The following is a 27,173-nucleotide window of genomic DNA, read 5'->3' as shown; positions in this document are numbered from 1 at the left end:
AGTTGCTTGCATTCTCGGCTCTTAAGTCAAAGTTCCTGGTTCAAGTCCAACTCCCAAGACTTGAGCACAAAAGTCAAGGCTGACATTCCAGTGGAATACTGAGGGAGATGTGCACTCCTGGAGGTGTCATCTTTCACATGAGACATTAAATTCAAGCCCCATCTGCCCTCCCAGGTGGAAGTAAAACATTTGATGATACTATTTCAAAAAAGAGAACTATTACCTATCCCTCAATGAACATCAGATTATCTGGTCATTACCATGCTATTGTTTTTGGGACTTTATTTTGTAATGTGCAAATTGGTTAGTGCATTTCCTACATTACAACAGTGACTATACTTCAAAAGTACTTGATTGGCAGTAAAGGAGTTTGGGACATCCACTGGTTGTGAAAGGCACTATAGGAATGTAAATCTTTCTTTCTATAATACGATCAAGTTCAGAATAGTGTGAAAGGGAGAAATGTGAAGCAACTACTATGACATTAGATTTAGGGAAGGCTGACATTAATGGGTGCAGCAGAAACTGTCCACAGTAAACTGGGTAATATGTTAATTGGCAAAATGACAGATGACCAATGGGAAATATGTCGAAGAGAAGAATTTAACGTGATTTCTCGAAGGCACAAGATCTCTACTTGCCAAAAATTACAGCAATGGTCAAATAAAGTGATACGGAAAAACATTGAGCTAAAAGAAAAAGCATACAAAAATGCAAGGAATTGCACGGATCCTGGCAATTGGGAATGACAAAGCACAGCAACAGTGAGAACAGATTACGAGAGCTAGAAAAGTACAAAAACAAATTGCAAGGGCTACACATTTTTTCTTTTTACAATTATTAGGGGAAAAAAGGTGGTCAGAGCAACGTGGGCCCCTTGAAAATTGATAATTGAAAATCCAATATAAAAATGGCAGCTGCTGAATAATTACTTTGCTCCCATGTTTACAGTAGAGGGAGTGACCAGTATGCCAGATGTCCCAACGCAATTGATATTGAACCAGGGACAGGCACTCACCAAATTTAATATAATATGCAAAACAGTAATGAAGAAAACAACGGCACTAAAGAGTGCCAAATACCAGGCTTTTGAGGAAATTTATGAAGACAGGGAGAGAAGTAGTAAGACGGGGAAGAGAATTCTGTAGCACATAGATTCGTAGCACTCTGAAGCTTATCCTTTGGTGGGGAAAGAAGGCAGCAGTGGTCAAATGCCAGTGGAGTGCATGTTTATAGAGGTATGCTGGAGTCAGATAAGGGAGAGATTTGAAAATTGGGAGGTTAATAAAGTATATGAATTGGATATGAGGAGTCAGTGGTGGAGTGGTGGCCAGTAAGGTCAGAGGTTACACAAGCAGCAAATCCATGCTTTATCTGTCATTATGTTGACTGGTGGCCAGATAAAGGTGAGCTCAGGAAGGTGTACTTGGTGATTTTAATGCTGGTGAGAGACTACAATGAATCTGGATTTGGATTTAAAAAATTAAAAAACACACACTGCAATGAAGTTACTGTGAAAAGTCCCTAGTCACCACATTCCGACGCCTGTCCGGGTAAACGGAGGGAGAATTTAGAATGTCTAATTCACCTAACAGCACATTTTTCGGGACTTGTGGGAGGAAACCGGAGCACCTGGAGGAAACCCACGCAGACATGGGGAGAACGTGCAGACTCTGCACAGGCAGTGACCCACGCCGGGAATTGAACCTGGGAACCTGGAGCTGTGAAGCAACAGTGCTAACAACTGTGCTACCGTGATATTGTCTCTTGGCATCCCGGAGGTCGAATCTGCTGTGGGTTTAGGTCCAAGCACCATCAGGTTCAACAAACACAGCCAAGAATGGGATCAGTGCCTGAAACCCAAAGTTTGAGGGAATGAAACACAATAGCATTTGCTATGTGTTTACTTTGCCATGGAAATATTTGTCTCATTCAGAAATTAAAATACTGCAGTATTCTTTATTAGTTAAACTGACAATAAAGAACCCGATGAAAAGTAAAATATTACCAGTTGGAGACAGATATCTGCTATTTAAGTGAGTAAAGCGGACAGAAGCCTTGGTCCTTAGGGGTATACCTCTGCCACAATCATCAGTCACTATTTTTCACTATCTGTCTCATAGTGCTTAAAAATGCTTGCACCATCCAACAATCAAAGTAACAGAGGTTTTGCCTATTTTGAAAATGTAACACCGGTTTACAGAGGGTTGTCAGACTATTTTTTAAAAAAATATTTTTATTCTCCTCCTTTTTCACATTTTCTCCCAAATTTACACCCAACAATAAACAATAATCAGTAATGAATGCAGTGTCAATTCCCATATCAATAACAACGATCCCATCCTCCTACCGAACCCCAAACATTAGCCCGTTAATATAAACAAATGACAAAAAGGAATCAGGAAATCACCCATAGTCACGATTAACACATACAGTCCCCTTCCAAGCAACTATCCCAGCACCCCCACCCCTCCCCTCTTCAATGCAATCCAATTCTCAAAAGGGCATAATGAATAACGCCCATGAATTGTAAAACCCCTCCATCCTTCCCCTCAGTTCAAATTTGACCTTCTCAAGCGTCAAATATTCCTGCAGGTCCCCCCGCCACGCCAGTGCACAGGATGGAGAGGTTGATCTCCACCCTAACAGGATCAGCCTTCGGCCGATAAACGAGGCGAAGGCTACAACATCTGCCTCCGCAGCCGTTTCCAACCCCGGCCGGTCCAACACCCGAATATGGCCTCCTGAAGGCCCGGTTTCAAGGGTTTTCAGATTATAACATGTTGTTGTGTTTACATATGTCCCCTCATTACAAATGTCTAAAATGTTAGGAAGAGTTTACCTGTTATAAAGGTACAGATATTTTTGGTTGTAAATTTTGACAAACACGGACAGAAGTTGTATTACAAGTAACAATTAAAACAAATCTTGCAGATGCACACACGTGATCATAAACTTTACCTTCTGTTGTTACAATATGTGATCACACATGTCAATATTTAATAAAAACTACCAATGTAAATAATTATACTATGAATTTCCAATGTAAATAGCTGTCCATCATGATTAGTTGATTAATTGGTCAAATGACGCACAATTCTTGTAAAAAATTAATCTGCTTTTCTTTCTCAGTGATTGATCATTGATGTCCAAGATTAGGTTTTAACATTTTAACCTTTAAAGTTATAACATTTATGTATTGCACAATAAAATAATAAATTTAACTACTAAATTGTTTTTTCTGTCTTTTAATGTCTTCCTTGCCTTTAAATCCTTTATTTCAAGGTCTTATCTGTGAATATCGGGTTCATTAAAATAACTTAAAACAGTGCAAAACATTATGCCACGATTAAGGTTTAAAACACAAGAGCATAAATTAGTAAGAGAATCTCTACCAACATTATGAGCTTGTGGCCTTTTATTTCAACTTACCACCCTGATGGAAGATCCCAGGTTCTAATGGTACAGTCCATTGAAGCAGAAATTAACCAACGACCATCCGGACGAAAGGTCTTTAAAAAAAAAAAAGGAAAACATTTTACAGGGCATAGTTTGTGATATAGAATTTTATTCAAAAGTTGGTGGTATATTAATAGGTTCTACAGTGCAGGAGGAGGCCATTTGGCCCATTGAGTCTGCACCGGCTATTGGAAAGATCACCCATCTTAAGCCCACGCCTCCACCCTACCCCCGTAACTCGGTAGCCCCACCTAACCTTTTGGACACTAAGGGGCAATTTATCATGGCCAAACCACCTAACTGCACATCTTTGGAATGTGGGAGGAAACCGGAGCACCCGGAGGAAACCCAGGCAGACACGGGGAGGAAGTGCAAACTCCACACAGACAGTCACCTGAGGCCGGAATTGAACCCAGGACACTGGAGCTGTGAGGCAGCAGTGCTAATCACTGTGCCACCGTGCCACCCCGTCTAACTTCTTTAAAGCACCTTTGAGCTACAACTTGCATAATACAAAAGTGCTGGAAAACACTTGTCATGTAGCATTTGTTGAGAGACGGCTTTAATTGCTAGAGTTTCACGTGGAGGTGGTGGCCCCACTCCACAGCAGAAAAGTCAAAGGAGGAGCCTGCCTTTGCTTAGTCAGATTTCTTTGCAGTCATTTAAAGGCAGTTGGCTCAAGGCGGGGCTTTCACCATTGTCGAGAAAGTCCAGGCTCGGAAAGCTGCCGGCAGGGCAGCACGGTGGCATTGTGGATAGCACAATTGCTTCACAGCTCCAGGGTCCCAGGTTCGATTCCGGCTTGGGTCACTGTCTGTGCGGAGTCTGCACGTCCTCCCTGTGTATGGTGGGTTTCCTCCGGGTGCTCCGGTTTCCTCCCACAGTCCAAAGATGTGCAGGTTAGGTGGATTAGCCATGATAAATTGCCCTTAGTGTCCAAAATTGCCCTTAGTGTTGGGTGGGGTTACTGGATTATGGGGATAGGGTGGATGTGTTGACCTTGGGTAGGGTGCTCTTTCCAAGAGCCGGTGCAGACTCGATGGGCCAAATGGCCTCCTTCTGCACTGTAAATTCTATGAAGATCTATGATGATCAGATAGCTGGCAACTCTCTAGTTGCAGGTGCGCAACAGGCAGTTCTCAAAGAGATGCTGTGGTCCTGCGCCCAACCCACACCAATCCTCACCCTGCCTCCAATGGGGGTATAAAGTTCCCACTGATGTTTCAGGTTAATGACCTTTTCTTAGAACTGGGAGAGATTAGAGATTGAAAGTTTTTAAGCAAGGTACCCGAACCAGGGAAACAGCGGGAAGGGAAAGAACAAAATGGTCTGTGATGGGCAGCACGGTGGTTAGCACTGCTGCCTCAGTGCCCGGGTTCAATTCCAGCCTTGGATGACTGTGTGTAGTTTGCACTCTCTTCCGGTGTCTGCATGGGTTTCCTCCGGGGGGCTCCGGTTACTTCCCACAGTCCAGAGATTTGCAGGCTAGGTGGATTGGCCATGCTAAGTTGCCCCTTAGTGTTCAAACGGTTAGGTGGGGTTACTGGATTATGGGGTTTGTGTGGGGCGTGGACCTAGGTAGAGTGCTCTTTCGGAGAGTCGGTGCAGACTTGATGGGCTGAATAGCCTCCTTCTGCACTGTAGGGATTCTATGATTAGGGTAGAGCATGATGAAATTAAACGACAAAATGGATGGGAATGGGATAAGCAAAGAAACAAAGGATGGGTCCAGAGGTGTAAATGGTTACAACAGAATAGCAGAGGGGAAGGGAAGCAAAGAAAATCTGCTAATGAGGCAAAAGCTCGTGTGACTCCGTATTGGAGGCTGAGAAAAGTAGGTTGATCCAAGGGTGCAGACCACTCCACCAGCCATGAATTCATACAGAATCCCCAGCCTAAGCACAATCCCATCTTCTTCACTCCCAGTTGTTCTGGTGCAATTATCCTTCTTTCTCAGAAGTAGCCCACAGCAAGAGCAGTGGTGGTTAAAATCTAGTTGTTGAACACAATGGTTAGTCTGGAAGGCAGTAAAATGCCCAATGTGCGGTTCTGCTCCTCGAGTTAGTGTTAGACTTCACTGGAGGTGGCAAAGGACAGTGTAGAAATGAAATGGAGAATTAAAGTTACAAGCAACAGGAAGACTGAACAAACATATTCATCTAAGCAATCATCCAATCTATGATTACTCTCCCTCTATAGAGGAGGTTGCATTTTGGGTAGCAAATATACAATACCAAGTCGGAACAACTAAAATTGCTGTCTCACCTGGAAGGACTACTTTTATGTGCTGGACATTGGAAAATATTCTACCTTAGTTATTAAATCTTTCTACTGAAATCTTAAAGCAATTCTGAAATAATAAAATATAAGGGTGCATTTAGACTGCACATGATTTCTTTTGCAGAATATCAAATATTGGAGAGTAGTTATTGCTCAATAAGCTACAGTTGCATTTGTCTACAAAGGACGCATAACTAGCAAAATAATTGCCATGTCTGCTTACCCTCCAGTGACATACAGCTTCAGTCAAATTTAAATGAAGCATTTGTTAGGTAAACAAGACCAAACTATTCCAAAACCCAAAAGACCATCTCAAGAATGCTAAAAAATATTCCTACAGCAAGGCCCAAGCATTGTATTTCTTATACAAAATTTCATACCATATCATTTATTTGATTCTGATGTCCAGTGAATCTTCTCACAAATTTTCTTGTTTCACTATCCAGGATTGCTATCCCGAAATCATCCACAGCAACAGCCAACATGCCACTGATGAAAATAATATAGATGCATTAATTTTTGAAGGGCAATTTATGAAAATAATAAAGTTTTGTGCCATGCTGAAATCTAGAGGTCTTATAAGCAAAATTAAAAGCACATTTTACACAATCATCTGTAAAATCTTGACTACCAATAGATAGCCAAGATTACCAAAATGCTGTAATAGCAGATGTGATCCTGCAATTCTAAATTAATCCTAAAGCATTGGCGTCTGTGCACTTAACAAAATGGCAACATTAAAATTACCGAGTGTTTATATATGACATTTGTTTATTCATATGAAGTGATTTGTTAGGTTTTGTTTTGTATCAAGGCAAGATGATGAAAATAAATTCTAAATCGTGTTTTCTGGTTTTGTGAATTATTGATCCGGATTTGTAATTTAGGCTTAAAAGATGTATATAGTCATTCTTAGCTGTGAAATTAATCATGGAAATACAGTACTCAAATAATTTAGTTGGCGTTTTTTCTTTCACAGAGATATATGGGCTCAGTATTTGTTAACAAAAGAAGAGCAATTTTTACTCAGTCCAAAGATGTGCAGGTTAGGTGGATTGGCCATGCTAAATTGCCCTTAGGTGTCCAAACAAATATAAAAGGTTAAGTGGGGTTACTGAGATAGGGTGGAGGTGTGAGCTTGGTTTGGGTGCTCTTTCCAAGGGCCGATGCAGACTCGATGGACCAAATGGCCTCCTTCAGCACTGTAAATTCTATGATTCTATGAATTGACAAAAAGCTATATTCTGCCCGGCAACAGGCGGTGACTGGGTCCGACCCAAATGGGTTGTTTTCAGAGAACCAAGGAAAGGACAGTAGGGTCCTGGACAGTCGGGTCCTGGACACTCAGACACTCAGCTCTAGCTCTCCAGGAAAGCTGCACAGCTGCTGTATTTCTGAACCTACAGAGAACCTGGATTATCTACAGTGGAAACCATTACAGACGGAAAACAGAAACCTCAAATTGAAAGCCTAGAATGAAGGAAAGTTTGCTAGAAGACAACAATCTGAAACTAAAACTCATTATTTTACTTTCACCATTATGTTTGCATCCCTCTTTTCCCCTATGTTTGCTTGTCTGTCTTGTGTGCGGATATATTATATATATATATATATATATATATATATTTATATTATATATACACACACAGGTAGAGGGTGGGGGTGAGGAAGGGTTAGGAATTTGATAATAGTTGATGAGTTGTATTTGATACATATTTAATTATAGATATTGTTATTAATAAAAGATTGTTTAAATTTACAAATCTTGTGACTGTTGTACTGGGCAGCCATGGGTCAATGGCTTCGGGTGTTTTTCAAAGAATTATTTGTTAATTTCAACTGTGTTGCAATTCTAGGTCAAGTGCGACTGGAATTAACCGTGCACTGGCCCAGGCGGGCCATTTTTTTCTTTTTTTAATAAACATTTAATTGAGGTATTTTTGATATAGTGACAACAACAAAATAAACAATATACATGAAACCATAAACATAGTGCAAAAGCCATTTACCTCTCGTACAGGTCCCACCCTTATTGACCCCCTACTCTAATCTAAAGTATTCCCCCTCCCGTCTGCTGACGATTAATTTCCCACAAAGAAGTCGACGAACGGTTGCCACCTCCGGGTGAAATCTAGCCATGTCCGATAGCCAGGTCTCCGACTTCGGGGGCTTGGAGTCCCTCCATGCTAATAGTATCATCTGCCACTCGTTTAATATTTTTACATCTCTTTGCATCCTCTCATATCCTCCTCAGTACATATTTCCACCTAGACTAGTATCATCAACAACTTAAGGATAATTCTCTCTCTTCATCTCAGTCATTAATATATATTGCAAATAGCGAAGGCTCCAGCACTGATACTTGCAGCACTCAGCCATTCACTGCTTCCAATTTGTAAAAGCCCAGTTTATGCCCACTCTCTGCTTTCGATCTGCAAATCAATCCTCTCATGCTAATATATTACTCTCAACTCCAGGAGACCTTATCTTGCTTATTAAACGTCTGTGAAAAAGCTATCAAATTGAATTGTACAACCTATCAAATTGAATGGAGCAAGACATTGGTAAGACCACACGTGGAATACTGTGTTCAGTTCTGGTCACCCTATTATCGGAAGGATATTGTTAAACTAAAAAAAGTGCAGAAGAGATTTACGAGGATGGTCTGAGTTATAAGGAGAGGTTGGATAGGCTGGGACCTGAAGCGTAGGAGGCTTACAGGTGATCTTATAGAGGGCTATAAAATAATGAGGAGCATAGATAAGGTAGATAGTCGACATTTTTTCCCAAAGGTAGAGGAGTCTGGAACTAGAGGGCACAGGTTTAAGGTGAGAAGGGAGAGATACAAAAGAGACCAGAGGGGAAATTTCTTCCCAAAGAGGGAGGTGAGCATCCCCAACGGGCTGCCAGAGGCAGTGGTAGAGGCGGGTACAATTTGTCCTTTAAAAAGCAGTTAGACAGTTACATGGGCAGGGTGGGTATAGAGGGATGTGGATCAAATGCGGGCAAGTGGGACTAGTTTAGTCACAGAAACTGGACGGCATGGACAATCTGGACGGCATGGACAATCTGGTCAGAAGGGCCTGTTTCCATGCTGTAAACATCTATGACTCTAATACAATCCCTACAGTGCAAGAGGCTGCCATTCGGCAATTCGAGTCTGCAACGATCCTCTGAAAGAGCACCCTACCTAGGCCCACTCCCCTGCTCTATAATCTCACCTAATCTACACATCTTTAGATACCACGGAGCTATTTTGGCACGGCCAATGCACCTAAACAACAAAGAACAAAGAAAAGTACAGCAGAGGAACAGGCCCTTTGGCCCTCCAAGCCTGTGCCGACCATGCTGCCCGTCTAAACTAAAATCTTCTGCACTTCTGGGGTCCGTATCCCTCTATTCCCATCCTATTTGTGTATTTGTCAAGATGCCCCTTAAACGTCACTATCGTCCCTGCTTCCACCACCTCCTCTGGCAGCGAGTTCCAGGCACCCACTATCCTCGGTGTAAAAAAAACTTCTCGTACATCTCCTCTAAACCTTGCCCCTCGCACCTTAAACCTATGCCCCCTAGTAATTGACCCTTCTACCCTGGGAAAAAGCCTCTGACTATCCACTCCGTCTATGCCCCTCATTATTTTGAAGACCTCTATCAGGTCGTCCCTCAATCTCCGTCGTTCCAGTGAGAACAAAACAAGTTTATTCAACCTCTCCTCATAGCTAATGCCCTCCATACCAGGCAACATCCTGGTAAATCTCTTCTGCACCTTCTCTAAAGCCGCCACATCCTTCTGGTAGTGTAGCGACCAGAACTGAACACTATACTCCAAGCGTGGCCTAAGGTTCTATACAGCTGCAACATGACTTGCCAATTTTTATACTCAATGCCCCGGCCAATGAAGGCAAGCATGCCGCATGCCTTCTTGACTCCCTTCTCCACCTGTGTTGCCCGTTTCAGTGACCTGTGGACCTGTACACCTAGATCTCTCTGACTGTCAATACTCAAGAGTTCTACCATTCACTGTATATTCCCTACCTGCATTTGACCTTCCAAAATGCATTACCTCACATTTGTCCGGATTAAACTCCATCTGTCATCTCTTCGACCAAGTCTCCAAACAATCTAAATCCTGCTGTATCCTCTGACAGTCCTCATGGGTATCTGCAATTCCACCAACCTGTGTCGTCTGCAAACTTACTAATCAGACCAGATTTTCCTTATTTATATATACTACGAACAGCAAAGGTCCCAGCATTGATCCATGCAGAACACCTCTGGTCACAGCCCTCCAATCGGAAAAGCACCCTTCCATTGCTACTCTCTGCCTTCTATGACCTAGCCAGTTCTGTATCCATCTTGCCAGCTCACCCTTGATCCTGTGTGACTTCACCTTTTGTACCAGTCTGCCATGAGGGACCTTGTCAAAGGCCTTACTGAAGTCTATATAGACAACATCCACTTACCTACCTGCATTAATTATCTTTGTGACCTCCTCGAAAAACTCTATCAAGTTAGTGAGACACGACCTCCCCTTCGCAAAACCGTGCTTCCTCTCGCTAATATGTCCATTTGCTTCCAAATGGGAGTAGATCCTATCTCGAAGAATTCTCTCCAGTAATTTCCCTACCACTGGCGTAAGGCTCACCGGCCTGTAGTTCCCTGGATTATCCTTGCTACCCTTCTTAAACAAAGGAACAACATTGGCTAATCTCCAATCCTCTGGGCCATCACCTGAAGACAGTGAGGATCTAAAGATTTCTGTCAAGGCCTCAGCAAGTTTCTCCCTAGTCTCCTTCAGTATTCTGGGGTAAATCCCAACAGGCCCTGGGGACTTATCTACCTTAATATTTTTCAAGACGCGAAACACCTCGTCTTTTCTGGATCTCAATGTGACCCAGGCTATCTACACACCCTTCTCCAGACTCAACATCCACCAATTCCTTCTCTTTGGTGAATACTGATGCAAAGTATTCATTTAGTACCTCGCCCATTTCCTCTGGCTCTACATAAAGGTTCCCTCGCCTGTCCTTCAGTGGGCCAACCCTTTCCCTGGCCACACTCTTGCTTTTTATGTTTGTGTAAAAAGCCTTGGGATTTTCCTTAACCCTATTTGCCAATGATTTTTCGTGACCCCTTTTAGGCCTCCTGACTCCTTGCTTAAGTTCCTTCCAACTTTCCTTATATTCCACACAGGCTTCGTCTGTTCCCAGCCTTCTAGCCCTGACAAATGCCTCCTTTTTCTTTTTGACTAGGCCTACAATATCTCTCGTTATCCAAGGTTCCCGAAATTTGCCGTATTTATCCGTCTTCCACACAGGAACATGCCGGTCCTAAATTCCCTTCAACTGATATTTGAAAGCCTCCCACATGCCAGATGTTGATTTACCCTCAAACATCCACCCCCAATCTAGGTTCTTCAGTTCCTCCATAATATTGTTATAATTAGCCTTCCCCCAATTTAGCATATTCACCCTAGGACCACTCTTATCCTTGTCCACCAGCACTTTAAAACTTACTGAATTGTGGTCACTGTTCCCGAAATGTTCCCCTACTGAAACTTCTATCACCTGGCCGGGCTCATTCCCAATACCAGGTCCAGTATAGCCCCTTCCCTAGTTGGACTATCTACATATTGTTTCAAGAAGCCCTCCTAGATGCTCCTTACAAACTCTGCCCCGTCCAAGCCCCTAGCACTAAGTGAGTCCCAGTCAATATTGGGGAAGTTAAAGTCTCCCATCACAACAACCCTGTTGCTTTTACTCCTTTCCAAAATTGGTCTACCTATCTGCTCCTTCAACTCCCACTGGCTGTTGGGTGGCCTGTAGTAAACACCCAACATTGTGACTGCACCCTTCTTATTCCTGATCTCTACCCATATACCCTCGCTGCCCTCTTGAGGTGTCCTCCCGCAGTATAGCTGTGATATTCTCCCAAACCAGTAGCGCAACTTCTCCACCCCTTTTACATTCCCCTCTATCTCACCTGAAACATCTACATCCTGGAACGTTTAGCTGCCAATCCTGTCCTTCCCTCCACCAGATCTCTGTAATGGCAACAATATCATAGTTCCAATTAATAATCCAAGCTCGAAGTTCATCTGCCTTACCCGTTATACTTCTTGCATTAAACATATGCACTTCAGGCCACCAGTCCTGTTGTTTTCAGCAACATCTCCCAGTCTGCTCTTCCTCAGAGCCATACTGGCCCTATTCCCTAGTTCTCCCTCAATGTTGTCACCTTCTGACCTATTGCTCCGGTACCCACCTAACCTGGATATCCTTGGGCAGTGGGAGGAGACTGAAGCACCCGGAGGAAACCAACGCAGTCAACCAAGGCTGGAAATGAAGCAGGGTCCCTGGCGCTGAGGCAGCAGTGCTAACCACTGTCTCTTTTGGAATCAAAGGTATACTACATCTACTTCTTTCCCTCTATTTACCCTATTACATACATCCTAAAAAAACTCATATTTGTCAAACAGGATTTCTCCTTAGTAAAGCTTTGCCAACATATTCTAATTACACTTTGATTTTTAAGAATTTTCCCAACAATAGGCCAACTGACCTAGAGTTCACTGTCTGCTCTCTTCCTCCTTTCTTGAAAAGCAGTGTAACATTTGCCAACTTCTGGACTTCCGGTGGCAGCTATGGAGTGAAAGGTTGCACATTTGGCAGCTCCCGCTCTTGGTGGTCTTTTTCTGGCTTTTAAGCTGGATTTCCATAGGAATTTTCCAGAATAAGGGTGTAAAAGCGAGAGGAGAAGGAGGTGACCCCCTATTTTATGTAGCTGCGCCCGAGAAAAAAAATCGAAAAAGGAGCAATCAAAAGTTGACTGGAAGCAAGGGCCAGAGTTTGAAGGAGGCAATGGCGGGGAAGCAGGGTTTGACCTCGCCAGCTCAATGGTCGACGGGTCAGTTGGTGGACTTCTTGACTGAGACATTTACTCAACATCGCAAGGAATGTGTGGAGGACCAGGGGGGTGGACTCGATCAGGGTGGTGGTTGACTGTGTGGAGGAGACATTGACGACCCAGGGACAGGCGATCCAGAAGTTGGAGGAGCTGGCGGTGGAACGAAAGGAGCAGTCGACTGCGATGGCAATGGTGATCGGGATGCTACAAGACCAACAGAAACGGATGCTGGAGAAGGTGGAGGACCTGGAGAACCGTTCTCGGAGGTAGAATATCCGGATCGTCAGTCTGCCAGAGGGGAAGGATCGGATGCCGGTGCATATGTAAGGAAGATGCTAGAGAAGCTAATAGGGGAAGGTTCGTTCCCCAAGCCGTTGGAGGTGGACCGGGCCTACAGGGCGCTTATGCATAAGACCCAGGGGAATGAGCCCCCGAGGGCGATGGTGGTACGGCTGCATCGGTTCCTAGATAAGGAACGCATCATGAGGTGGGCCAGGCAGACAGAATGGTGCATGTGGGAAGATTCTGAGATCCAGGTGGACCAGGACTTGGGTATGAACTCACAAAGAGGATAGCGAGTTTTAATAAAGTCAAGGCGGAAATGTACGAGAAGCTAATAAACTTTGATCTGCTTTACCCGGCCCGTCTTTGGGTGACCTATGAGGGTCGGGAACTATTCTTTGGCTCACTGGAGAACGTGGCGGACTTCATGAAGGACAATAACCTGGTATACAAACAAGGATCTTAAACCTTGACTGTGGAGAACTGAGTTAGAAGCTATGCGTTGCCTTTTTAAAAACTTTAGTCTTTCAACTCTGTAATTTAAGTTGCGATGTTTGAAAAGCTGTTTTGAGTTTTTACATGTATAATTCCTTTTTCTTTGTCCGATCTTTTCTATTTGGTCCTGCTTGAAGGTGTTAGAATAGATAAGATTTTGTTAAGGTAGGAGGGGTGCTTGGACCTTGGGAGGTATGGTTTGTTTGTTTTTTGTGCCATTGTTTTGGAAACTTATACTAAGAGTGGTGGTGGTGGTGGGGGGGGGAGGACCGGCAGGTGGTAGGACGCTAGGCGCCAGGGGCGGGAGCTGTCAGGCTAGCTGGGAGGGCTAGTTGGGAAGCAAAGTGGGGGGTGAGCTGAAGATTAACAAAGTGGTGGTGGGGGGGGGCTGCTGACGAGGAGACGGCTTTTAGGAGGTTGGAGGAGGCGAGTAGATGACAGTAGCTGCTGAGTGGCGGGCCCAGTGAGGTGCGGGGCACGGGCCAAGATCTGGCCGAGGAAAGGTCATGGCTGATCGACAGGCTAGTTACGTGGAATGTTCGTGGACTGAATGGGCCGGTCAAAAGAGCCCGTGTGTTCGCACACTTGAGACAGCTGAAGGCGGACGTTGCCATGTTGCAAGAGATGCACTTGAAACTGGGAGACCAAGTTAGACTGAAGAAGGGATGGGTCAGACAGGTGTTCCATTTGGGACTAGACTTTAAAACAAGGGGGGAATGGCAATCCTGGTTAATAAACAGGTGGCATTTGAGATGGGGAGGATAGAGGCAGACCCAGGGGGTAGATTTATTATGGTTAGCGGGAAGCGGGAGGGAATGGCAGTGGTGTTGGTCAATATATATGCCCCAAACTCGGATGATATCGCGTTTGTCAGGAGGGTGCCATTCGGGGGTACATTAAGAGCAATGACACAAGAGAGACCGCGGCAGAGGTAGTTTGGCAAGCATTGAAGGCGGTTATCAGAGGGGAATTGATTTTGATTCGGGCCCACAGGGAGAAGACTGAACGGGCGTAGTTGGACAGGCTGGTAGGAGAAATCTTCCAGGTGGACAGGAGATATGCGGAGTCTCCGGATGAGGAGCTCCTGAAGGAGCATCAGAGACTCCAAATGGAATTTGGGGTCCACAGGTAAGGCAGAAGGCAGTTCAGGAGGGTGAAAGGGCCAATATACGAATATGGGAAGAAAGCCAGTAAGATGTTAGCACATCAACTGAGGAAGCAGGAGGCAGCTACAGAAATTGGGAAAGAAAAGGATATTAGAGGGAAGGTAGTGGTGGACCCGGGGACGATAAATGATGTGTTTTGCAAATTCTATAGACGACTCTATGAATCGGAACCCCCAGCCGGGGAGGAGGGTATGAAGCAATTTTTGGAGAGGCTAGAGTTCCCGAAGGTAGATGAGGAGTTGGTGGAATGCCTGGGGGGCCCAATCGGGCTCGGTGAGGTGACAGACAAGTTGGGGGCGATGCAATTGGGTAATGCCCCGGGACCTGGTGGATACCCAGTGGAGTTTTATAAAACAATTTCTGGGTTACTGGGGCTGCTCCTGGTTAAGGCCTTTAAAGAGTCTAAGGAGCTGGGAGTGCTCCCCCCAACGCTATCTCAGGTATCATTGAAGCCTACTTGTGACAATAAGCGATTATTATATTATCGATCTCTTTCATCTCGATGCGGGACAAAGACCTGGAGAGTTGTGGTTCGTACAGGCCGATTTCCCTTTTGAATGTAGACATTAAACTGCTGGCAAAGATCTTGGCCACACGTATAGAGGACTGTGCCCCAGAGGTAATCGGGGAGGACCAGACAGGATTTGTGAAGGGCAGGCACCTGACGTCCAACATTAGACGGCTCCCGAATGTTATAATGATGCCAAAGAATGGGCGCGAGGTTGAGGTGGTAGTAGCTATGGATGCAGAAAAGGCCTTTGACCGGGTGGAGTGGAAGTACCTATGGGATATTTTCGGCAGGTTCGGGTTTGGGTAGGGATTTGTTGATTCGGTCCGGTTACTATACCAGGCTCCGGTGGCGAATGTAAGAACCAATCGGGTCCGGTCAGAATATTTTAGTCTCTGTAGGGGGATAAGACAGGGGTGCCCGCTCTCCCCACTACTGTTTGCCCTGGCCATGGAGCCCTTGGCAATGGCCCTTAGGTCATCGAATGTTTGGCGGGGATAGTGAGAGGGTGGGTGGAGCACAGTGCCTAGCTCTACACGGACGATTTACTGCTTTATATCACAAACCAGTTGGGGGGTGATGGCTGGAATTATGGAGACACTGGAAGAATTTGGGCAGTTTTCAGGCTACAAGTTAAACATGGGAAAGAGTGAGGTGTTAGTGATTCAGGCACAGGGGGCAGGAAAGGAGACTGAGGGAGTTACCTTTTCAGGTGTGGGGAGGAGCTTTAGGTATATGGGGATCCAGGTGGCGAAGGATTCGGGACAGCTTCGCAAGTTAAATCTGGGTAAAGCGGTCGATCAGATGAAAAGTGATTTCCACAGATGGGACATGCTCCCGCTGACACTGGCGAGGAGGGTGCAGACGGTGAAGACAACAAGTCCTCCCAAGACTGCTGTTTTTTTTTTAATGTCTCCCGATTTTTGTCCCGAAGGCCTTTTTTAGGAAAATGAATGCGGCGATCTTGGGTTTTGTGTGGGCTGGTAAAACCCCGAGGGTGAAGAAGGCACTCCTGGAACGGGGCCGTGGGGAGGGGGACTCGGCCCTCACGGGTTTTATTCATTATTACTGGGCGGTCAACATATCGATAGTCAGACTTCCGGGTGCGGCGATGACCAGCTGAGTCGCACGTTTCGGCAGCTCCCTGTGAAACGGACTTTTGGGCTCTTGATAGGAGCCCCAACGGGAATTTTAACGGCTGAAAACACCGTGCTGTAAACCAGAAGGGTGTTCCCCCTGGACACGGATGGAAAAAGGAGAGGAAAGTGGCCGGATTGCAGCGGATCCTTTGGAACAACGGCAAGGAAGGCAAGCAGAAACCAAGATGGCGTCGGAAGGTGGCAGTTTCATATGGGGCCCTGAACAACAAGAGTTCTTGAAATGCTGCGTGGAGGAGATAAAAAAGGAAATGAAGAAAGAGTTGTTGGCCCCGATATTACAGGCGATTGAAGGGCTGAAAGAGGAACAAAAGACTCAGGAGCAGGAGCTTCGGGTCGTGAAGGCGAAAGCAGCAGAGAATGAAAACGACATACAGGGCCTGGTGGTGAAGTCGGAGATACAGGAGGCACACCAGAAACGATCTGTGGAGAGGTTGGAGGCACTGGAAAATAACGCAAGGAGGAACAACTTGAGGATTCTTGGCCTTCCTGAAGGTGTGGAGGGGGCGGACGTCGGGGCATATGTGAGCACGATGCTGCACTCGTTAATGGGAGTGGAGGCCCCGACGGGTCCGTTGGAGGTGGAGGGAGCATACCGAGTTATGGTGCGAGGATCGAGAGCAGGAGAAGCTCCCAGAGCCATAGTGGTGAGATTTCTCCGTTTTAAGGATAGAGAAATGGTCCTTAGATGGGCGAAGAAAACTCGGTGTAGTAAATGGGAGAACGCGGTGATCCGCGTCTATCAAGATTGGAGTGCGGAGGTGGCGAGAAGGAGGGCGAGCTTTAATCGGGCCAAAGCGGTACTTCACAAAAAAAAGATAAAGTTTGGAATGCTGCAACCGGCAAGACTGTGGGTCACATATCAAGGGAGGCACCACTACTTTGAGACGGCGGATGAAGCGTGGACTTTTATTGTAGAAGAAAAATTGGAATGATTGGACTACGAAAATGAACGTTTGGACAAAGTGGTGGGACGAGTGGGGGGGGGGCGAAGAGGGATTGTATGATTAATCCTGCGGTATGGTAACTTTTCTTTCTCCCACAGGTGGTGATGGGGGGAGGTGGGGAGGGAGAGGAGATGGGGCGTTGGCCATGGGAGGCGGGGCCGAGGGAGAGGCGCGGGCTTGGTTCCCGCGCTATGATAATTATGGCGGGAATAGAGAAGCAGGAAGGAGGGGGCGCCGCACGGGGCGAGCCGTGATCACGGGGGGAAGCCGAGGTCAGCCAGAGTTTGCTGACTTCTGGGAGCAACATGGGGGGAGTAATTACGCTAGCGGGGGGTCTAGCGGGGGGGGGGGGGGGGGGGATTACTGGGTTGCTGCTGCTGGGGAAAGGGGGGAGTGGGTACGGGAAAGGATGGGCGGGGGGGCACCGTTTGGGAGAAATACAGCCGCGTGGGAACTGGGCGAGAAGCTGGAAAAAGATGATGGCTAACCGGCAAGGGGGGGGGGGGGTAGGAAGCCCCCCAACTCGGCTGATCACGTGGAACGTGAGGGGGCTTAACGGGCCGATAAAGAGGGCACGAGTACTCGCACACCTTAAGAAACTTAAAGCAGATGTGGTCATGTTACAGGAAACGCACCTGAAACTGATAGATCAGGTTAGGTTGCGCAAAGGATGGGTAGGGCAGGTGTTCCATTCGGGGCTGGATGCGAAAAACAGGGGGGTGGCTATATTAGTGGGGAAGCGGGTAATGTTCGAGGCAAAGACTATAGTGGCGGATAACGGGGGCAGATACGTGATGGTGAGTGGCAAATTACAGGGAGAGATGGTGGTGTTGGTAAACGTGTATGCCCCGAATTGGGACGATGCCAATTTTATGAGGCGAATGCTAGGACGCATCCCAGACCTAGAGACCGGAAAGCTGATAATGGGGGGAGACTTTAACACGGTGTTGGAACCAAGGCTGGATAGGTCGAAGTCCAGGACTGGTAGGAGGCCGGCAGCAGCCAAGGTGCTTAAGGATTTTATGGAGCAGATGGGAGGGGTGGACCCGTGGAGATTCAGTAGACCTAGGAGTAAGGAGTTCTCGTTTTTCTCCTATGTCCATAAAGTCTATTCACGCATAGACTTTTTTGTGTTGGGTAGGGCATTGATCCCGAGGGTGAGGGGAACGGAATATACGGCTATAGCCATTTCGGATCATGCCCCACACTGGGTAGACTTGGAGATAGGGGAGGAAACAAGAGGGCGTCCACCCTGGAGAATGGACATGGGACTAATGGCGGATGAGGGGGTGTGCTTAAGGGTGAGGGGATGCATTGAAAAGTACTTGGAACTCAATGACAATGGGGAGGTTCAGGTGGGAGTGGTCTGGGAGGCGTTGAAGGCGGTGGTTAGGGGGGAGCTGATATCAATAAGGACACATAAAGGGAAGCAGGAGAGTAAGGAACGGGAGCGGTTGTTGCAAGAACTTTTGAGGGTGGACAGACAGTATGCGGAAGCACCGGAGGAGGGACTGTATAGGGAAAGGCAAAGGCTGCATGTGGAATTTGACTTGCTGACCACAGGAACTGCAGAGGCACAATGGAGGAAGGCGCAGGGTGTACAGTATGAATATGGAGAGAAGGCGAGCAGATTGCTGGCACACCAATTGAGGAAAAGGGGAGCAGCGAGGGAAATAGGGGGGGTGAGAGACGAAGATGGAGAGACGGAGTGGGGAGCGGAGAGAGTGAATGAAGTGTTTAAGACATTTTATAAAAAATTGTATGAAGCGCAACCCCCGGATGGGAGGGAGAGAATGATAGAGTTTTTGGATCGGCTGGAAATTCCCAAGGTGGAAGAGCAGGAAAGGATGGGATTGGGAGCACAGATCACGGTAGAAGAAGTGGTGAAAGGAATTAGGAACATGCAGACGGGAAAGGCCCCGGGACCGGACGGATTCCCAGTTGAATTTTACAGAAAATATTTGGACTTGCTCGCCCCGCTACTGACGAGGACCTTCAACGAGGCAAAGGAAAGGGGACAACTGCCCCCGACTATGTCAGAAGCAACGATATCGCTTCTTTTAAAGAAGGAAAAGGATCCGCTACAATGCGGGTCCTACAGACCAATCTCCCTCCTCAATGTAAATGCCAAGGTCTTGGCCAAGGTAATGGCAATGAGAATAGATGAATGTGTCCCGGGGGTGGTTCATGAGGACCAAACTGGGTTTGTGACGGGGAGACAGCTGAACACGAACATACGGAGGTTGTTAGGGGTAATGATGATGGCCCCACCAGAGGGTGAAACGGAGATAGTAGTGGCGATGGATGCCGAGAAAGCATTTGATAGAGTGGAGTGGGATTATCTGTGGGAGGTGTTGAGGAGATTTGGGTTCGGAGAGGGGTATGTTAGATGGGTGCAGCTGTTGTATAGGGCCCCAGTGGCGAGTGTGGTCACGAATGGACGGGGATCGGCATATTTTCGGCTCCATAGAGGGACAAGGCAGGGATGTCCTCTGTCCCCATTACTGTTTGCACTGGCGATTGAGCCCCTGGCGATAGCGCTGAGAGGTTCCAAGGGATGGAGGGGAATACTTAGGGGGGAGAAGAACACCGGGTATCTTTATATGCGGATGATCTGCTACTATATGTGGCGGATCCAGCGGAGGGGATGCCAGAAATAATGCGGATACTTGGGGAGTTTGGGGATTTTTCAGGGTATAAATTGAACATGGGGAAGAGTGAGCTGTTTGTGGTGCATCCAGGGGAGCAGAGTAGAGAAATAGAAGACCTACCGTTGAGGAAGGTAACAAGAGACTTTCGTTACCTGGGGATCCAGATAGCTAAGAATTGGGGCACATTGCACAGGCTAAATTTGACGCGGTTGGTGGAACAGATGGAGGAAGATTTCAAGAGATGGGATATGGTAGCATTGTCAATGGCAGGGAGGGTGCAGGCGGTTAAGATGGTGGTCCTCCCGAGATTCCTTTTTGTGTTTCAGTGTCTCCCGGTGGTGATCACGAAGGCTTTTTTCAAAAGGATAGAAAAGAGTATCATGGGTTTTGTTTGGGCCGGGAAGACTCCGAGAGTGAGGAAGGGATTCTTACAGCGTAGTAGGGATAGGGGGGGGGCTGGCACTACCGAGCCTAAGTGAGTATTATTGGGCCGCTAATATTTCAATGGTGAGTAAGTGGATGGGAGAGGAGGAAGGAGCGGCGTGGAAGAGATTAGAGAGGGCGTCCTGTAGGGGGACCAGCCTGCAGGCTATGGTGACAGCCCCATTGCCGTTCTCACCAAGGAACTATACCACGAGTCCGGTGGTGGTAGCTACACTGAAGATTTGGGGACAGTGGAGACGACATAGGGGAAAGACCGGAGCACTGGGGGGGTCCCCGATAAGAAACAACCATAGGTTTGCCCCGGGGGGAATGGATGGGGGATATGGAATGTGGCAAAGAGCAGGTATAACGCAATTGAAAGATCTATTTGTGGATGGGAAGTTTGCGAGTCTGGGAGCGCTGACCGAGAAATATGGGTTGCCTCAAGGGAATGCATTCAGGTACATGCAATTGAGGGCTTTTGCGAGGCAACAGGTGAGGGAATTCCCGCAGCTCCCAACACAAGAGGTGCAGGACAGAGTCATCTCAAAGAAATGGGTGGGGGACGGTAAGGTGTCGGATATATATAGGGAAATGAGAGACGAAGGGGAGACTATGATGGACGAACTAAAAGGGAAATGGGAAGAAGAGCTAGGGGAGGAGATTGAGGAGGGGATGTGGGCAGATGCCCTAAACAGGGTAAACTCGTCGTCCTCGTGCGCCAGGCTAAGCCTGATTCAGTTTAAGGTATTACACAGGGCACATATGACTGGAACACGGCTCAGTAAATTTTTTGGGGTGGAGGATAGGTGTGCGAGGTGCTCGAGAAGCCCAGCGAATCATACCCATATGTTTTGGTCATGCCCGGCACTACAGGGGTTTTGGATGGGGGTGACAAAGGTGCTTTCGAAAGTAGTAGGAGTCCGGGTCGAACCAAGCTGGGGGTTGGCTATATTTGGGGTTGCACAAGAGCCGGGAGTGCAGGAGGCGAAAGAGGCCGATGTTTTGGCCTTTGCGTCCCTAGTAGCCCGGCGCAGAATATTGCTAATGTGGAAAGAAGCCAAGCCCCCGGGGGTGGAGACCTGGATAAATGATATGGCGGGGTTCATAAAGTTAGAGCGGATTAAGTTCGTCCTAAGGGGGTCGGCTCAAGGGTTTACTAGGCGGTGGCAACCGTTCGTCGAATATCTTGCGGAAAGATAGATAGGGGAGAACAAAGAAGGCAGCAGCAGCGGCCCAGGACTTGGGGGGGGGGGGGGGGGGGGGGAGAGGAGGGATTGGGGGGGGGGGGGGGGGGGGAGGAGGGATTGGGGGGGGGGGGGTGGCCTGAGACAAGGCAGTTGCCAATTAGGGCTAGTTTTTATTTTTTGTTATTTAATATTTATTTATTTGTTGTTGTTTTTGTTTAAATTTAAAAAGGTCATTATTATCTGTATTGTTACAATGTTGTGTAAAGGATGCACAATGTACTGTGTTGGTTGACCAAAAATTTTCAATAAAATATTATTTAAAAAAAAAAACATATCGATGGTCAGGAAGTGGGTAGTGGGGGAGGGGTCGGTTTGGGAGCGAGTAGAGGCGGCATCCTGTAAGGGTACGAGTTTGGAGGCTTTATTGATGGCGCCCCTGCCGTTCTCGCCGGCTCGATACTCCACAAGCACAGTGGTAGTGGCCCTGAGGGTGTGGGGACAATGGAGATAGCACATGAGATTGGAGGGGGCGTCAGTGTGGTCACCGATCTGCGGCAATCACCGTTTTGTTTCAGGGAGACTGGATAGGGGCTTTCGGAGGTGGCAGCGGGCAGAGATTGAGAGATTTGGGGATCTCTTCATTCAGGAGGGTTTCCCAAGCCTGGAGGCATTAGAGGAGGAGTTTGAGTTGCCTGGTGGGAACAGGTTTCGGTACCTACAGGTACGGGACTTTGACCCAAGGCAGGTTCCAAACTTTCCTCGCCTCCCCCCGAGGGGACTACAGGATAAGGTGATGTCAAAAACGGGGGTTGGGGTGGGGAGGGTCTCAGAAATATAAGGAGTTGATGGAGTGGGAAGGAGTCCCTATCGGGGAGGTAAAGAGAAAGTGGGAGGAAGAGTAGGGAGACTAGCTGAAAATCGAAATATGGGAAAAGGCTTTGAAGAGAGTTAATTCATCCTCGTCTTGTGCCAGACTTAGCTTGATCCAGTTCAAGTTGGCCCACATGACGGTAGCCCGGTTGAGCATGTTCTTTGAGGAAGTGGAGGATCGATGAGGAAGCTGTGGGGGAAGCCCGGTGAATCATGTACATATATTCTGGTGTGTCCGAAGTTGAGATTCTGGCAGGGATTTGCGGATGTTATGTCAGAGGTCCTGGAAGGGAGGGTGACTCCGAGTCCAGAATTGGCAATATTTGGGGTATCGGAAGATCTGGGGGCCAGGGTGGGGGGGCGCCGATGTTCTGGCCTTCTCCTCCCTGGTGGCCCGGAAAGGGATTTTGCTGGGATGGAGGGTCTCGGAGCCTCCAAAGTCAGGAGCGTGGGTTAGTGACATGGCAGGGTTTCTCAGGCTGGAAAAGATTAAGTTCGCCTTGAAATGAAATGAAATGAAAATCGCTTATTGTCACGAGTAGGCTTCAATGAAGTTACTGTGAAAAGCCCCTAGTCGCCACATTCCGGCGCCTGTTCGGGGAGGCTGGTACAGGAATTGAACAGTGCTGCTGGCCTGCCTTGGTCTGCTTTGAAAGCCAGCGAGGATCAATTCAGGGGTTCGCCCAGAGGTGGCATCCGTTCATCGACTTCTTCAAGGAAAATTGAGCGTCAGTAGTAGGTTGGGGGGGAGGGGGGGATGGGAGGCATTGTAGTGTAAGACAAGGACAGGGAACTTAGTACATGGGTAATTAGGAAATAGGGTGGGGGTAGTAGGGGACGTTGTTTTTAGGTGTTTTATGTGTGGTGTTAAACTGTCAACTGTGAAAATTACAAATGCTTCAATAAAATATTTTCTAAAAACAAAACATTTGCCAACTTCCAATCTGATAGGACGTTTCGAAACCCAAGGAATTCTGGAAAATCATTGCGAGTGTATCCACTATCTCTGCAGCTCTCTTTTCTAGAATCCTATGGTGTAAGCCATCAGGTACCCCGGATGTGCCACATTTTAGTCCCTTAGGTTTCTCGAATACCTTTCCTCTGCAGATATTAATTTCCTTAATTTGCTCACTTGATTTAGCCCCTAAATTGCTGTGAATTTACAGTTTGAAACTTGTGTTTTCTACTGTGAAGACAGACACAAAATATTTATTCAATGCCTGCCATTTCCTCATTCCCTGTGATAATGTCTCCTATCTGTGCTTCGAACTTTATTTTTAGTTTACTTTCGTTACCATCTTCCTTTTTATGCAACTATAAACACTCTTACAATCTATTTTTGTATTTCTGGCTAGTTTACTCATTCTATTTATTTCCTTTTTATAAACTTCTTGGTTGTCCGCTGCTGGTTTCTCAACTACTCCAAATCCTCAGACTTGCTACTGTTTTTTTGCAACAACGCAAGCCCCTTTTTAAAATCTAATACAATTCTAACTTCTTGAGTGTCATGAATCTGCCTAGCAAGCAGTAAAACAAATTTAATAAAGCATATTGGGATCTGAGATGTCCAGCAACAGGTCAAAATCTGACTAGAGACAGCAGCCTGGATTCAAAAGGCACCAGAGATGTGTCTCTCCCCAGTAATGAGTTTAGATGGCATGTAGATAAGAATCAAATATGAAAGGCTTATGAAGAGAAACAGCTAAGAGACGTTTGGGAAGAAGTTAATGTAGAGCCAAGGAAGAGGAACAAAGGTTCAATTGGCCAGGTGATCAGAAGCAAGGAAGGCAGTTGACACCTATCAGCCTCCTAAGCAGACAAGCTAGTTTTCCAGCTCGCAGCCTAGAGGTCAAGTTTACATGAAACAAGCCTCTACGTCTCAGGGCTAAGGCAGTGCAGAAAACCCTTGTATCGGCAATTTTAAATACCTTCACTAGACCAGGAAAAGACGTTTCCCAGACTTGAGTATCATCCCTGTATTGTGTGGAAACTATCAACTGGTTATTTAATTTGGATATTGTTTGAGGATCAGGGCAAGTCTTATGGAGTTCAGGTATCGTAGGTATATTTTAGAATAAGGGGTGCATTCTACATAAACCGTGCGTGTATGCTTAATAATCCGTACACCATAATTGTCTGAGTAGAGCCGTCCTGGTTTGTGTTTATTTGTCTTTTCTTTAACAAATTGTCTTTACTAATTGTTACATGACAACTGGGCTGTTTATTCTCACTAGGATTTCACTCATCTCCTCACACAATTAAAAAAAATAATTTAGAGTACCCAATTCATTTTTTCCAATTATGGGGCAATTTAATGTGGCCAATCCACCTAACCTGCACATCTTTGGGTTGTGGGGGCGAAACCCATGGGAAGAATGTGCAAAGTCCACATGGAGAACATAGGACCTCGGCACTGTGAGGCAGCAGTGCTAATCACTCCACCACCGTGCTGCCCATGTCCTCACATCAAAATAAAACAAAATGATACACCCCACAAACAGGTGTTCCAAGTTGGGATACCCTCGCAGCTAACATATTTTGTGACACTGAGTAAGCCACAGATGGGTCTTTCTTGCTGAATTTTCAATTTTCAATGGAGTGTATGTTGTTGAACATTTTGAATTGTTTCTTTAAATGCTTCCCACTATTCAGTTACCTCCATATCTTTAGGTCTATTTACCGAATTAATAGCAGCCTGTTCTCCTCTCATAGCTACGTAATTGGTTTTGTTAAGATTCTGGTTTGTGACTGGAATATGTCACTTCAAACTTAACATGAAATTCAATGTATTATGATCATGGTTTCCCAGTCCTTTACTATGATATAACTAATCAACCCTGTTTTAATTATACAATACTATAATGATCCAAGATTGCTTTATCCCTAGTTGGTTCCACAATATGGTGCACCCTGGAATAGTTATTTACCGACCTTACATTCCTTGTAACCATGATTCTATCATGGCGATCAGAGCTAAATCATTTACCTCTCTTTGTTCTGCAAGTTCTTATTCTTATAGCATCTCCTATTGTAGGTGCTTTGTGCATACGGATACAGAATCTTTAATTTCATTTTTATTTTAAACTTCCATTCCCTCCAATGACCATATTCGCTGATGTACATATTTTGTTAAACTATGTTTCTGCCTGTCCCCTTCTGCTTGCCTTTTATCTACATTGCTAGACGGTTCTGATACCTAGATGCCCTGTTGAATTTGCTGCAGTAATGTCAGATTTCACACCAGCAATTTGCGGTGCAATTTTATTTCCCCGAGCTGAAGGGTGTGGAAAATATCAAACAAATTAAATACACCATCAGATTCCCCTACTCCAGCAAGTTCTGAAACATAGAAAATAGGAGTTGGCCATTTGCCCCTTCGATCCTGCTCAAACATTCAATACGTTCATGGCTAATCCTCTACCTCAACACCATACTCCTGTGCTCTTCCATGCCCCTTGACAGCTTTATAGTCTAGAAATCTATCTATTTCCTTCTTAAATATATTCAGTGACTTGGTCTCCAGCCTTCTGTGGTAGAGTTCACCACCTTCTGAGTGAAGAAGTCCCATTGTTTAGTTCGGTCTCAGATCTGTAAACGCAGCATCTCACATATACCTTACACTGGTTTTCCTAACCAAAAAATTCAGATCAGTTGAAGATGTTTTTATCTCAAAGTATTTTATAATATACATTGAAAATGTAACAAAGTTTCCACCCATTGCAGATGAAAACAGGTGCAAGCAGCGCAAGTCATTGTGCCATATTTACATCCACACCTACATTTGCGTTCTCTTTTGTGGACTGATATTCCTGGGTTGTAGAAGTCCATAAGTCAACAGGACAGCTTTTGTGAGAAAGCTGTCCATTGGGACCACTCTTTTGAAAAGAAGCTACATGCAGACATTAGAAGTTAAAATGAGAGGACATCATTTTCTTAAATTCTGTTGACTCTGCTTTCCTATCTTAAGAATGTGTCACTATTCACAAGGTGTAGTTTCCTACGACCCATTCATCAAGGAGTATGTTCTTGTATTGACACAGAACTGGTTAGCTAAGGTTTCTTGGAGGGATGGAGATATTTGGCCATATCCTTAGACCGAGTACAGGTATTGAGTGGGGCTGGGGAAGGAATGGGGGAGTGATGTGGATATTAATGTTGTACTGAGGAATCCCATTTTTATATTCAGAATTACTGTTCAAAAACATTCATAGAATGCCTACAGTGCAGGAGGCGGCCATTCAGCCCATTGAGTCTGCATCGACCCTCTAAAAGAGCACCCTACCTAGACCCACTCCCATGCTATCCCCGTAACCCCACCAAACCTTTAGATACTAAGGGGCAATTGTTAGCATGGCCATTCTACCAAACCTGCACATCTTTGAACTGTGGGAGGAAACCATAGCACCCGGAAGAAACCCACACAGACCGTGGGGAGACCGTGCAAACACCACACAGTCACCTAAGACCGGAATTGAACCCGGTCCCTGGCACAGTGAGGCAGCAGTGCTAACCACTGTATTTAAAGATCATTTCTGAGCTACTATTTAAAGGCTGCACAATACACATACGCACACATGTGGAAGAGGTTTGTAGAGAAGCCAGAACAATCAGGAATCACCAGAGAAAATAAAAGCAAATTACTGCAAATGCTGAAATCTGAAACAAAAGCAGAAAATATAGGACAATCTCAGCAGGTCTGACAGCATCAGTGGAGAGAGAAGGGAGCTAACATTGCGAGTCTGGATGACTTTGTCAAAGCTCTGACGAAGAGCAATCCAGACTCGTAACGTCAGCTCCTTTCTCTCTCCACAGATGCTGTCAGACCTGCTGAAATTGTCC

The 27,173-nt window shown here is 46.0% G+C and overlaps 1 protein-coding gene across 1 annotated transcript in view; it reads right to left on the bottom strand.

Moving 5' to 3' along the window:
• Positions 1 to 27,173, bottom strand: part of wdr36 (WD repeat domain 36) — a 178,800-nt gene that overhangs the window by 22,295 nt on the left and 129,332 nt on the right. Inside the window, exons 15-16 of the mRNA XM_072516420.1 lie at positions 6,120 to 6,228; positions 3,433 to 3,512 (exon numbers count right to left, since the gene is read on the bottom strand). Of these exons, the coding sequence (XP_072372521.1) occupies positions 3,433 to 3,512; positions 6,120 to 6,228 (189 nt within the window). The remainder of the gene's footprint in view (positions 1 to 3,432; positions 3,513 to 6,119; positions 6,229 to 27,173) is intronic.

The sequence above is a fragment of the Scyliorhinus torazame genome, chromosome 9, assembly GCF_047496885.1.
Source record: "Scyliorhinus torazame isolate Kashiwa2021f chromosome 9, sScyTor2.1, whole genome shotgun sequence".
In the NCBI taxonomy this organism is placed as follows: Eukaryota; Metazoa; Chordata; class Chondrichthyes; order Carcharhiniformes; family Scyliorhinidae; genus Scyliorhinus; species Scyliorhinus torazame.
Note: the sequence above shows the minus strand (reverse complement) of the source record. Positions and strands in the feature narration are given on the sequence as shown.